We start from the raw sequence: 13,382 nt of genomic DNA on the forward strand, positions 1-13,382 counted from the left end.
CAACAAATTTTCTTTTTCCACTTAGAAAAGTTCTAGAATTTTCCTTTGAAACTCACACTACAGATTGAGTCAGTAAAGTCTTTAAAGCAGTAGTTTGTAACTTCTTGAAATCAGGGAACACTTTGAGAGTCTAATGAAACCCTAGACTCTCCTTTTAAAAAAAAATGTATATGTAAAAAGTTTCTATTCCATTTCAGGGGGCTCATGACCCCCATCCATGATCATCCTTGGACCCCAGATGTTACGAATGAGTGTTTGAAATCATGGCTCAGAAGAGAGCCACCTTCATATGTTGCTCTTTTAACAATGTCTGAAACAAAATGAGACAGAAACCCAGACTTGCACTTACAAGGAAGTATTAACTACTGTTAGCCCGGGGAGAAGGGGGTCAGTAAATAAAGGGCTTTGATGAGGGTAAAGATGATGGAGGAGGAGGAGAACGAAGAAGAAAACACGAGAGGGAGGAGAAGTCACCCCAAGTGAATCAAGGCTGATAAACTAAATGCACACTTTTACCTGTAAGTGCTGGCAAATACTGTATGACTGTTATTATTGGCAACTCAAGGCAGTTTATCTGATTGTATCACAGCTTTCTTTTCAACCTCAAACAGGTAAAATATTATCACTAGGGTTCTTCACCCCTGTTCCTTGGCTCACATACAAAAGAAATGCTAATTATGGGAACTGAGCTATGAATTTTGAGTGAGCCTAGGGACCAAATGATTATCTGGTTGTCTTTTAAGTTGTGGGAAATTTGTTAGGGGGGTTTAAAATTACATTAACTGTTTTTTTACCTTAAGTGCTCCACCTGGAGAAGCATTCAAGTCTCCTGATAAAGAATCATTTCAAGGAGGTAATAGCATCGGCCAGAAGACCTTTGGGGTGAGTCAAAGGTACTATAAAGAGAAAATCCCAAGCAAGGTGGGTGTGCCCAGCTGGGGTGGTGTGATGGGTTTGCCACTCTGACTCCAGCTCACTGGGGCCCCTACTCTTCTCCTGTTTCTAACAGTGATGAATGCCAGAAACCAAAAAGGAAGAATAATATATTTACAACGAAGGTCACAGAACGAGGCCAAGGACACGGTTACGTTTCTGCCCCATTACGAGCTTAGATTGCATCCATGCCTCTAAAAGCCATCTTGCCAGGGTCTGCAAGCAACGACATATTCTTACCTGTGCTGACCTCTGCTTCTTTGTCTTCTACCATCATCACCCCCAAGGCCATCACTTTGTTCTTGGGCCATCCCAAGCTCACCCCTGGCTCAGGGCTTCTGTATTTATTGTCTCGGCCAGGAACATTCCTTCTCTAGATATTTGCATGGCTGACTCATTCTTATGTTTAAGTCTCAGCTCAGGTAGCAACTGAGCTGACTCTGTCCCCTGCCTGGTCACCTTCCTTCATACTATCCTGTTTTATTTATAGCACTCGTCACTAGCTGGAAATAACCTCTTGATTTGTTTTCTTCATATTGTCTGTCTTCCCCATTAGAATGTAAGCTCCATGAGAGTGGGGATCATCTATGCCTTGGTCACAGCTGCAGCACCCGAGGCTCAGTGCAGAGAAAGCACTAGACATATATATGTTGGCTAAAGGAATGAATGATCATCATAATAGCTACATTTATTGAGCTCCTTCTCTGAGCCAGGTACAGAGCTGCAACTTTTTATAAATAAGCTCTCACTGAATACTCACAGCTACTCTCCAAGGTCTTTCTTATCCCCATGGTACAGATTAGGTGTCAGAGAGGTGATGAGGCTTTTCCAATGTCAAAGTGAGTGAGTAACTGTGACCTGATTTGAACCAAGGTGTATTTAACTCCAATGCAGACACTCTAAATTAGGAATCAGCAGGCTTTTTTTTTTTTTTTGTCTGTAAAGGGTCAGATCATAAATATTTAAGGCTTTGCAGGGTCTCTGTCACAACTACTTGACTCTGTTGTAGAAAACAACCATGACAAGACATAAACAAAGGGATGTGGCAGTGTGCCAGCACAACTCTGTTTACAAGCGGGGGAAGGGTTTGGCCTATAATTTACAGACCCCTCCTTTAAGTCATAATTCTAGCTCTGCTTTCCTAGAAGGGGATTTAACAAAAGAGGAGGAGGAGAGTAAAAGAAAAACATCACAATGTGTGCTCCTCAAATAAGAAAGACAGCAAGTGGATTAAGGCAAAATAGACAATGAAATTCTGGTGGGAGTTATGACTCTACTGATTCAACTTTTCAACTGAATTATAATCATCACTGAAGATAACAGGGGAGTTTGATGCAGACAGGGAAGCCTGGTGATCTGACCCTGCTGCAGTCCATGGGGTCGCAGAGTCAGACATGACTGAGCAACTGAGCAACAAGGCATTCTGTTTGAGCCACGGTCCCATTCATATTGCAACAACAGGTGATCTCACTTGCCAACATGCGAACAGACCCACATAACCTCCATCCCGGCAGGCCCAAGGTAGGCAAGACTGAAGGACAAAGTAAGCCAAGGCATTCTGATTGCTAAAACTCTTCCTCTCTCCACCACTGAGCCTGAAAGCTTCAGTCTTTTCTTTCCAAGCAAATGTCTGAGTTCACTGGAAGAGGTGAAAAACCCAGAGACATCTCTTGAAGCCTCGTTGAGGAAGTGAACATACGGGGTGCCCAGTTGTTTAATCAGAGTGGCTCTCGAGACTGAATATCAGCATTAAAGCAAAAGATCAACTGTCCAGAACCTTGAGCCTGGGTTGAAAGGTAAGAGCTGAACTTTGGCAAGGTGGGAGGCAGGAACAAAGGTGGTTTCTATAGTGCTTAGCTGGTGCATGAGCAAAGGCTGTGTGGGCTGGAGCTGTGGAGGACAAGCCCTCCTCACTGCACAGTTTTTCTCTCGGGCAGCCCTAAGGCATTAGGAACACGGTAGATAAAAATACTTATTTCTCTCTTGCCCTGAAGAAAGAATCCCTCTGGAAACAACATGATTCTTATCTTAGACCAGTAGGTAAATTTTTCTCATTCTGTATGCAATTTTCAAAACGTGGGCTTTAAATGTTTGAAGAATGACAAAGATTCAAACCTTAGCGTCCTGAACCTTCTCTTCTCCAAGGCCTGCATGTGCGCTCTCTTGTGAAATCCACTTCTCAAAAGAACGCTGCTGAGTCAGTTTAACCAGAGTCCCCACCTTTGACCTCTGATTAGGTTCCTTATCCTCTGCCATCCGCCCCAGGTGATATCCGACACCTTAAGACTTTCAGCAAAGAATCCTATTAGGTCAGTTCTCCCAGAATCCCCCTCATCCATGATATTTTCTCTTGGCAGTTTTCTACCCACTGACTCCCAACCTGCTCCTTAGCTATAAATCCCCATTTGCCCAGGCTGTACTTGGAATGAAGCCCCGTCTCTCTCCCCTACTGCAAAATCCCGTTACAGTGGTCCCTATATTTATCACAGTGCTGTTGAGTATTTTTTTTTCTTCTAACACAGAAAGGCAGCTCCAGCATGGTAGAACCAGCATCTGAAGGGGAATCTAGAGATGCAAGATCTGCATTAAAAAGCAATGATGTCCTGGGTAAGCAATGATGTCCTGGGTACCTCTTCCCAATCTCTTTCTTTTTCTGAGCCTATTTTCTTATCAGCAACATAGCAAGTCAATTTCATACCTTTTCATCCATCTTTGTGTTGTCTAACATCTACTATATGTATTGTTATTAATCATATTAAAGATCCTTTCTTCTGCTGCTGCTGCTGCTAAGTCGCTTCAGTCGTCTCCGACTCTGTGCGACCCCATAGACGGTAGCCCACCAGGCTCCCCCCTCCCTGGGATTCTCCAGGCAAGAACACTGGAGTGGGTTGCCATTTCCTTCTCCATAAGATCCTTGCTACTTATTTATAAAAATTGATTTCTATCGATTTCTATCAAATACTTGGTATTTACCAGAATTGTGCCGTATGCTTCCCATATGTTCTCATATTTAATTCTCACAACATCCCTATGAGGAGGAACGCTTCTGATTGCAGACTCACCAGTATGACAGCTCAGGTTCACGAAGGTAACATAAATTGCCCAAGATCAACTGGAGAGTAAGTGGCAGAGTTGGAATTTGAGCGTGAACCTTTTTTCTTTGAGAATTGCACTGCCTTAATGTGCCCTGGAGCCCCTGGTCAGGGTCTAAATGGAGAGGAAAAATGCAGATTCAGACTCTCTTACCTAACTTTTTATTACTGCACCACAATTTCTCTCACTGGGTCAGTCTACAAAATACCAGGGTGTTTTTCCTGGAGGAGATAGTGCTGGACCTGCCAGGGATGTTCAATGCATGGTCTTTGCCCTCTGAGACACTTAAAACCCAGAAGAGATGATAAAACCCATGACTTGATCCATGCCCCAGAAGTCCTGATAACCCACAAAGTGAGGGGTTCTCTCATCCTCAATTCCTTATAGTCATTTTTGTGCTAAACCAACAGCAAATAATGGCATCTGCAAATCTCCAGTTATTGGAGAATCTTTTCTCTTTGCTAAGGAGAGGCAGTCCCTTTATGGATGGACCAAGTCAACAGTCTAGTGATACAAGCACTCCTTGAAACAAACAGTTAAAGGTTTGTTTTTTGAAATGACGTATCCATATTGGCTTGACAGGGAGGAGTGGCAGGCACATGGTAGAATAAGCGTAGATTCCCAGAAACAGAAGAGCAAGGCTGGCAAAGTTACTGGTTTGTGCAGAGCTGACGCTTGGGGTGGGGGAGAGAAAAGAGGAATGATTTTAATTATTGAATGTCTACTATGATCTATGTGCTTTTATATACGCTAAGCATTAGGTCCTCACAGTAATGTATAAAGTTTCTATTTTACAGATGAGGCTAGTAAGATAGACAATGGGAATTTGCTATATGACTCAGGCAACTCAAACTGGGGCTCTATAACAACCTAGAGGGGTGGGATGGGGAGGGAGATGGGAGGGGGGTTCAAGAGGGAGGGGAGACATATATATATCTATGGCCGATTCACGTTAAGGTTTGGCAGAAACCAACAAAATTCTATAAAGCAATTATCTTTAACTTACAAAATAAATACATTTTTTAAAAAGAACATCATTTCAATAAAAAAAAAAAATCCCTAATAGGACTTCTAGCTCTTTTTTTTTTCAATCTTTACCTCAGTGCCTGTGTAGACACCTTCCTACTCTAATTCAGATTTTCATGAAGCAGATGGCACTAGAATACCAGTTTATTTAGGCTATAAAAACCAATACAGGGCAGAGCATACAGTCGGAGCTCAATAAAATAGGATGAATTAACAACAGGAGATGGCAAGAGTGAACATAGACATTCTAGGAATCAGTGAATTAAAATGGACTGGAATGGGTGAATTTAACTCAGATGACCATTATATCTACTACTGAGGGCAGGAATCCCTTAGAAGAAATGGAGTAGCCATCATGGTCAACAAAAGAGTCCGAAATGCAGTACTTGGATGCAATCTTAAAAACGACAGAATGATTTCTGTTCGTTTCCAAGGCAAACCATTCAATATTACAGTAATCCAGGCCTATGCCCCAACCAATAACGCTGAAGAAGCCGAAGTTGAATGGTTCTATGACTGATGCTAAAGCTGAAACTGCAATACTTTGGCCACCTCATGCGACGAGTTGACTCACTGGAAAAGACTCTGATGCTGGGAAAGGTTGGGGGCGGAGGAGAAGGGGACGACCGAGAATGAGATGGCTGGATGGCATCACCGACTCTGTGGACATGAGTTTGAGTGAACTCCGGGAGTTGGTGATGGACATGGAGGCCTGGCGTGCTGTGATTCATGGGGTCGCGGAGAGTCGGACACGACTGAGCGACTGAACTGAACTGAACTGAACTGAATGTGGTTTCTCAAACTTAGATGTCATCTGATCCAATAGTTCCCCAGTGGGGATATTTGGAAATATCTGGAGACACTTCTTGTCACAAAAGAGTGGAGGTGTCCTACTGGTATTCAGTGAGTAGGATCCTGCTAGCATCCTGCAATGCACAGGACAGGTCCACAAAAGAATTATGACCCTTAACGTCAACAGTGCCAACGCTGAGACATTCTAATCCAACCAAACGTGTTTCACTAGGAATCCATGACCCAGAGAGATGAAGAGACTTGTCCAGGGCCATACATCAACAGCTGGTTGATGCCATCCCCTGGCACCTTCTACAATTGTTTCTTGCCAGACCTGAAGGATACCTAGCCAGAAGGCTGCCTGTGGTGAGAGACGGTTCAGTGGGAAGGAAAGGTCATGTTGGCATAATGGCCCAGGTAAACCAAACATAATCACACCAGTTCAAAAGGACCACAACTCTTCAGTCTGGATTGTCCCCTGAATAAGCAGCAAGGGAGGTTCTGGAACTATGAGACCAAAACTCAGAATATTCACCTGGAAGCCTTTACTGCCCACCAGCTTCATCTTCCCACTCCTTCCTTTCCTTAGGGTTACAAACCAAACACAATCAAGTAAAAAAAAAAAAAATAGGCAAGTTAAAAATATTAATGATTAAGTGGTCATATTAGGTCAAGTAGAAATTGCCAGAAACTGAGTCTCTCTAAAACATATTAGTCATTTGCATTGTCACCATCAACAATTTTTTGACCTCTTATGTGTCAAGAGACATGCTGGGACCCAGGGGAGAGATGGGCAGAAGGAAAAGAGGGTCTCCACCAGAAACACACAGAAGTTATATCCTTGACCCCAAAAAGCACTAAGTCCAAATGAGAGGGTCTCCTTTGCAATTGCCAGCACAGAGCAAAGCCCACATTGCAAAATGGGTCAAACAAAGCACTTCTTACAGCTAACTAGCTAAACCCTGTATGAGTCACTCATTTTAAACACCTTTTAACGCAAACATTCAATGTTAGCCCAGGAACCTGGACTTTACCACTTATATAATATTACTGGGATTTGGTTTGCCTGGTGGACATTTTCTCCTATCCATCAAGCTTCGGGGGGCGGGGGAGTGGGATTTTCAATGCTCTAGATAATACCTGGAATGGCAGGGTAACCAAGTGCAATATGAGACTTCATCTAACCAGAGCAGATGCTTGGACCCCAAGGCCCTCTAACCTAAGAATGTAGACAGAGGGGCCCCCAAAAGACAACTTTGAGCTAGAGTACCAGCATCTTTTCCAGTAAGTTTCTAAGCTGCATCTCAGTGGAAGATGGGGATCTCAGTTAACACAATTCTGCAAGATCAACTTTTATCTTGAAATTTTAATGAAAAATTAAACATCCTGATAACAGTGAGTACTAATGGCTTTTATTTCCATTGCAACTACTTTCTGAGACGGATAATTCCCTTTTAGATTTTCATGAGTTTGACCCAGAAATTGGATATTCAAGGCATTAAACATACAGGAGCCTGGGCCGCCAAGAAAACAGTAGAGTCTATTTAAGGATTAGGCTGCCACAGGCAGCTAAGTGTCTTGGGGAAGTGAGTGGAATTTGAATACAGCAGCTCTGCCACTCTGCTGCAGACTGGAAAATCAGATACTAAGGCGGACGCCCCAGGGGCTCCTGCTTGGGTTTGGACATAGGTGCTAATTTCAGTGATGAGCAGCTTTGGGGGCAATGATTCCCAAGCCTTGAACTATTGCTTTTTTATTCAGCCCAGTCAAAATATTCAAATTCAACTCAGCAGAAATTGACAGTCTACAAACATCATCATGTAATGAAAGAAAAGAATGTTTTAACAGCCCAACAAGCAGGACTGACAGCTTCTCAGAACAATGGGAAATTTCTCAAATTGAATATCCATGGCCATCTCAAAGAGCTGCTACTTTGTCCTCAGTTCTTATGGCACCACAGACGAGAAGAACCTCATAGATCAGCACCTATCTGCAGTCTGGAGTCTGGGTACTGTGAGCAGCCACTGGAGTTGTGTGAAGAACTAGGCTTGAGACTCAGCTTAAACAGAAGAAATTCCAGGGCAAGGGTAGGGAGGAGTGAGGGGGTGAGAATGGGAGGACAGCAGTTTCCCTGAGAATCAGCTGCTCTGCTCTCTGGAGGCACTCTGCACACTGTGATGCCACAGTACATTGCTTGCTTAATTACCCATCTCTTCCATTGGGCTTTGAGTTCCTTGAGAGCAGTGTCTGTGCCTTGTTGCCGCAAGTCACAGAGCTAATTAGATGTGGTTGTGTGGCAAGGGGGCACTGGAAGGAGCAATGGCAAAGCACAAGGGGCACACAGTGCTGCTTCAAGGAGCCATATGATCTGAGGGGTTGGAGGGCACATTTTCTATTATCTAATCATGCATGCAGTTTCTGCCCAGTGGAGTGAAAGGGGCTCCACCTCCATCCTACCTGGCAGACTCATCCTGAGTATCAGCCCACAAGATAATTAAAATGTGCCCAGGAGGAACTTGGTGGGGGTCATGATTGCTGCTGCTCGGGGCAGGTGCCAGGGGACCGCTGAACGATGGCTCAGGTTGGATCCCCTGGTCCCTGAAGCTGTTTGGGCAGGAGCAGGGCTCCAAGTGGGAGCAGCCAACCTCCTGCCCACTTGCCGCTCGATCCTCCTGTTTCCCCACTGCCAAGTCTGAGAAGGGTTCTCAGTTCCAAGGTTTACACTGTTCCCAGGCCCTTGTTCCTCATAGTCACATTCTGGAATTGACTCAAAGAAAAGCATCATTGACACTGTTACCAGGAGCTCCCAGGGTTAAGCTCCACAACAAGCTCCCCTTCCCTGCAGAGAAAGTCCAGCCCACAGGGAAATGGATGTTGCTTTCTTTCAAGACTCATTTTGGGTGTTTTTGTTTTTTTTTTTTTCAGTCAACCTGATTTCTGGCAGGACGCTGAAGCCCAATAGACAGAGCCAACCTCAGCTGAACTTCCTGCCAGCCCCACCGGCCACTGGATGGAAGCCAGATGCAAAGCTCACCCAGCAAATGCGCTGAGAGAAGGGGAGGATAGAGTAGGGAGACAACACAGGGGCCCAGGAGTGATGATTGAGCGTTTTCATTAGCTGACTCAGTGTGACAACCAGGAGCCCCGTTAAACATCTGAAATATTGCTCAGCGGCTGAAGAACCAGGTTCCACATTGATGGGATTAGCGAGGGTGTGGGTCCTGGGAACTCAGTGGTGAAGGTGAGTTTCCCATTGCAAACATCCTGCCATTTTCTTCTTTTGACCTGTTGAGGAGAATTGACCTCAGGGTTCAGTTCAGTTCAGTTCAATCGCTCAGTCGTGTCCGACTCTCTCGCTATTTAAAATCTTATTGGAAATGGTCTTGTCTACTCCAGTACTCTTGCCTGGAAAATGCCATGGATGGAGGAGCCTGGTAGGCTGCAGTCCATAGGGTCACTAAGGGTCGGACACGACTGAGTGACTTCACTTTCACTTTTCACTTTCACACATTGGAGAAGGAAATGGCAACCCACTCCAGTGTTCTTGCCTGGAGAATCCCAAGGACGGGGGAGCCTGGTGGGCTTCCGACTATGGGGTCACACAGAGTCGGACACGACTGAAGTGACTTAGCAGCAGTCTATTATTTGCGGCATGGCATCTCTTTTCCTTTCTCAACACCCAGTCTTCTGTGACTCTCCCACCAAACGGGGTCTGAAATCCTGAATCCAGGTGAAGACAGTTACGTGCCTTAAGATATCAATCCTACTGCCTGCTGCCTACTGCCATACCTGCTCGCTTCAGCCATCACTGGCTAAAACACTGATGGCCCTGGGAGGCCCTACAAAGCCTTGTTGTGACCAGCAAGCAACAGGTGGGAGTTGGCTAGCAGACAACTAAAAGCAAAAGAATGAAGCCCCAGCTAAGGAAGAGGGGATGGAGGGAGAATTGATTTGTTTCTAAAGGTCATGGACACAGGGTCCCCAATGGGAAGGTGGAAAAGAATTGAAGATGTTGACACTGTTCTTTCAGGAACCTGAGACTGACCATTTCCTTTCATCACTCTCTGCAGGCTCAGGCTTCCCATCACCTCCCGGAACTTCTGGCTTTGTCTGGAAAAAATGCTAACCAGCTCCTTACAAGAGCTGTCACTGAAGCCCCGGCCAGAGGGCTCACAAAAGACACTGTGTGTAGCGGGAAAGGAACATGCTGCTCCTGGGAGGCTGAATCGGTGGGGAAGGGGGGCAGTCTTGAGCACACTGATGGGCAGCCAGAGAAGATGATGTGCCCACCCCGAAATACTCACCCCTCCCCCCGCTTTCCTCCCAGCCTGTCCGTGCTTGGAATTTCACCACCAGAGATGACCACCGCAAGCGGGTTAATCATCCAGGATGGAGGTGTAGGAACCTGGGGGAGAAAGACACAGAGAACCTGTTTTCTGCACCCCCAGTCACCCCTGCCATCCCTGGGAAGGGGTTAGGGATTTTCAGCTGATAGAAACAATCCCAGGGGAGAGAGGATGCTGGACTCCAGCGATGGAGCAGGACGTGAGGGTGCTGGCAAAAAGGGATTCTAGGAGACCGGCCAGCTCTTCCTCGGTCCTCCTTGAGTTTGGGCCCCACCTCTCTCCATCTGTGGAGGCAGCCAGGTAGAAGAGCACTGGACAGGGTGTCAGGAGGCCGCTGTTTCATCTGCCTCAATCCTGCTGCAGGTCAAGGAATCGTCAAACACCAGAGAGCAGCAACTCAGTCTTAGGAATCATTCAGCTCATCAAAGAGGACTTTCTCCACTAGCTCTCCACCCCCATCCGAATCAAGTTCTTTGTTCTTTTTTCTCATCACAGATGGGGACAACCTATTTATTTGTGTGATCGTTTTGTTTGTTTACCATCTCTCATCCCCCACCCTGTTGAACTGTAACCTCTCTGAGGGCAGGGAGCTTTCTCTGTCTCAGTCTCCACTACATCCCAACGCCCCTCACATAGTAGTAGGCACACACTGCTATTTATCGAAAGCAGATTCTTTATTACCAAGGTAACCCCAAGGAAGAAGTCTTAGAACCATTTTACAGATGAGGAAACAGGGGCTTAGACGATTTAAATAGTAAGTGGAAAAGGCAAATGTCAGCCGTGGATCTGAATGGCCCTTCCCCCATGCTCTACTACCTTTGTAACAAAAATTACCAGATGACCAGACAAGAGAGATACCCTTAAGCTGTGGGCATTGGCTTAGGCTTTTCGGGCTGTGATGCTGTAGGAACAGACGCCCAAGACAGCTGGAAAAGAGGAGGTGGGAGGAGGGAAAGGGGTCTCTTGAGAACAGAGAGCAGCTCAAAGCCAGAGTCCCCAGGTAGGTGCCTGGTCTTTCCACGTCAGGCGCTAGATCAGGATCAGGGATCATACCTCTGTGCACTGGGCTCATCCTCTACCTCTTCACATTTCCCTGAAAATTATGAAGTGGAAGCAGGATTCACTTTGATGAACTTCTCAGACCAATGACTCTGAAGAGTCTCAAGAAATCCAGCAGATTCAGTAGAGAAAGCTCCCTGGGAACCACCAAGTGTCAGCAGGAAGAACAAACTTCCATCCTGTGGGGCAGCTTTGTGGGACCAAGCCCTGATACCCTCCCACAGCAGCTAACAGAGCAGGGAAAACAGACGCTTGAGAATGAAGACAACACAGATGGAAACATTTGGAGATTAAGACAGCCACCGAGACAGGAGAAGGGCAATGCACTTGGCATGGCTATTTCTTCATCTAAAATGCATAGGGAAAGATCAGTTTTAAGAATAACCATTTGTTGTTTAGTTGCTAAGACATATCCGACTCTTTTATGACCCCACGGACTGTAGCCAGCCAGGCTCCTCTGTTCATGGGATTTCCCAGGCAAGAATGCTGGAGTGGGTTGCCATTTCCTTCCCCAGGAGGTCTTCCTGATCCCATATCGGGATCGAACCCATGTCTCCTGCATTGCAGGCAGATTCTTTACCACTGAGCCACCTACCATAAAAGGCTTCTATTCCACTTAATGCCAAAATAAAAAATTTTTTTAAATGTTTGCATCATATCCCCCCTCCTCAGCCACCTCCAGAGAAACCTAACAATTAGACAAGATAGAATCCATCCTTTCATCTCTCTTTCATCTTCACTCGAAGAATGGTTGGTGAAGTCCCTGCTCACACCACAAGGAGCCCTGCTTTCATCTGTAGCAAAGAAGTTCTTTGACATCAAGCCCTGTCTGCCTATCTCAAGCTCGAAAAACACCACAGAGGTGGGACTATGATGAGGACAAGAATGGACAAAGCACATCAAACATAGATCCCAGACACAGTGGGAAACAAATTCTCCTAAACAAGGAACTCAGCCCACTCTTCTTCTCTGATGCCAACATCGCAAGGATCGGTACCACCAAGAAATGCCTCTGAAGATCAGACGTGACAATGTTTCAAGCTGAAGCAAATGGATTTCTCAGCAAGTGTGCAAAACCCTCTCAGTAGTGAGCCAGGGAGGAGGATGACAAAGAAGCCAAGGGAGCAGCTAGACCTGGAAGGATTTCATGGGGACAGAAGCACGCAGACCTAAATGGCACATCACCTACCACTGCACTCACACCTCTCCAGGTGCAAACATCTCATGCCTTGGCTCTGCCTTTCCGTAGAATTCCAAGATTCTGACATCTCTTTCCTTCTGCTTCCTTCCTCCATGGCCTCTGCCTTTCCCGGGCAGTTCTCCACCCCAGCCCGGCCCCAGCCCTCCCACCCCAGCCCCGTTTCCTAAGAAATCAGAATCCGCTCCCCCCACCCATTTTTTTTTTTTGTTTGTTTGTTTGTTTTAAATACCTGTATCCTTGACTCTGTGCTGATTGAGGAATTATTTCCAAACAGCTGATGAGGAAAGCCGAAGGAGACTCTGGAGAAGACTGTCCCAGTCTGAGTTGGGGATGAAAGAAAAACTCTGGGTGCTTGTTTGTACGGCCAGAAATGGAAGGACTTTGGGTGCTCGGTAGTAACCTCGGGGAAAAAAAAAATCCCCAGGCAGCAACAAACTCTCCCAACACAGTTTTGAAACACCACGGGAGGAGGAAGCCCTCTTTGATCAAATAATAACCAGCCAGAGATAAGGCCCGCTAGGCCGAGCCCAGCCGGCCAATCACATACTTCCTTCCCACTGCAAGGACAAACAGATCCAGGCTTCTCACTCACCCTGGAGTGAGTTTCAGGGCTTGTTATAATTTAATGATGCTGCCACTGGTCTTCTTGACTTTGCCTGGCAGGGCTTTCTGACCAGGAAGTGAAGCTCGCAACTCAGGAACCTCACTCTCAGTGGAGGCACCCGGCCAGGGGGCTGCAGCCGAGGACCCTGCATGATCACGTGACACCCAGCTTCCCACGCTGATGCTCCCACCTTGCCCGAGACAGTCCTCGCTGCAGCTGGGGAGCGGCTGGGGTCAGCAGGGGGTGAGCATATTTGACTCGTTGACTGTGACCCAAAGAGGCGGTGGAGACCCCTACGACTCACCTTCATGTGTTGGAGATGCTTCAT

The 13,382-nt window shown here is 46.2% G+C and overlaps 1 protein-coding gene and 1 long non-coding RNA gene across 3 annotated transcripts in view; one reads left to right on the forward strand and one right to left on the reverse strand.

Annotated features, from left to right (window-relative positions):
* Positions 1–13,067, reverse strand: part of GPAM (glycerol-3-phosphate acyltransferase, mitochondrial) — a 71,749-nt gene extending 58,682 nt beyond the window's left edge. The window contains exon 1 of one of the 2 annotated variants that reach the window (XM_055424664.2): positions 12,680–13,067. Coding sequence is in view for 1 of the 2 variants with exons in the window: in XM_055424661.2 (XP_055280636.1) it covers positions 1,174–1,225 (52 nt within the window). In the remaining variant the exon portion in view is untranslated. Of the gene's footprint in view, positions 1–1,173; positions 1,358–12,679 lie in introns of those variants that run through there. The other variant, XM_055424661.2, reaches the window with a different exon arrangement.
* Positions 727–12,694, forward strand: LOC129555349 (uncharacterized). Its single transcript, XR_008685738.2, has 5 exons — positions 727–893; positions 1,010–2,729; positions 3,456–3,540; positions 8,770–9,085; positions 9,915–12,694. It is a non-coding gene; the product is annotated as an uncharacterized LOC129555349 (long non-coding RNA).
* Positions 13,068–13,382: the final 315 nt, after the last annotated feature.

The sequence above is a fragment of the Moschus berezovskii genome, chromosome 12 (assembly GCF_049115385.1).
Source record: "Moschus berezovskii isolate FMDL1 chromosome 12, NW_MosBer_1.0, whole genome shotgun sequence".
NCBI classification, from domain to species: Eukaryota; Metazoa; Chordata; class Mammalia; order Artiodactyla; family Moschidae; genus Moschus; species Moschus berezovskii.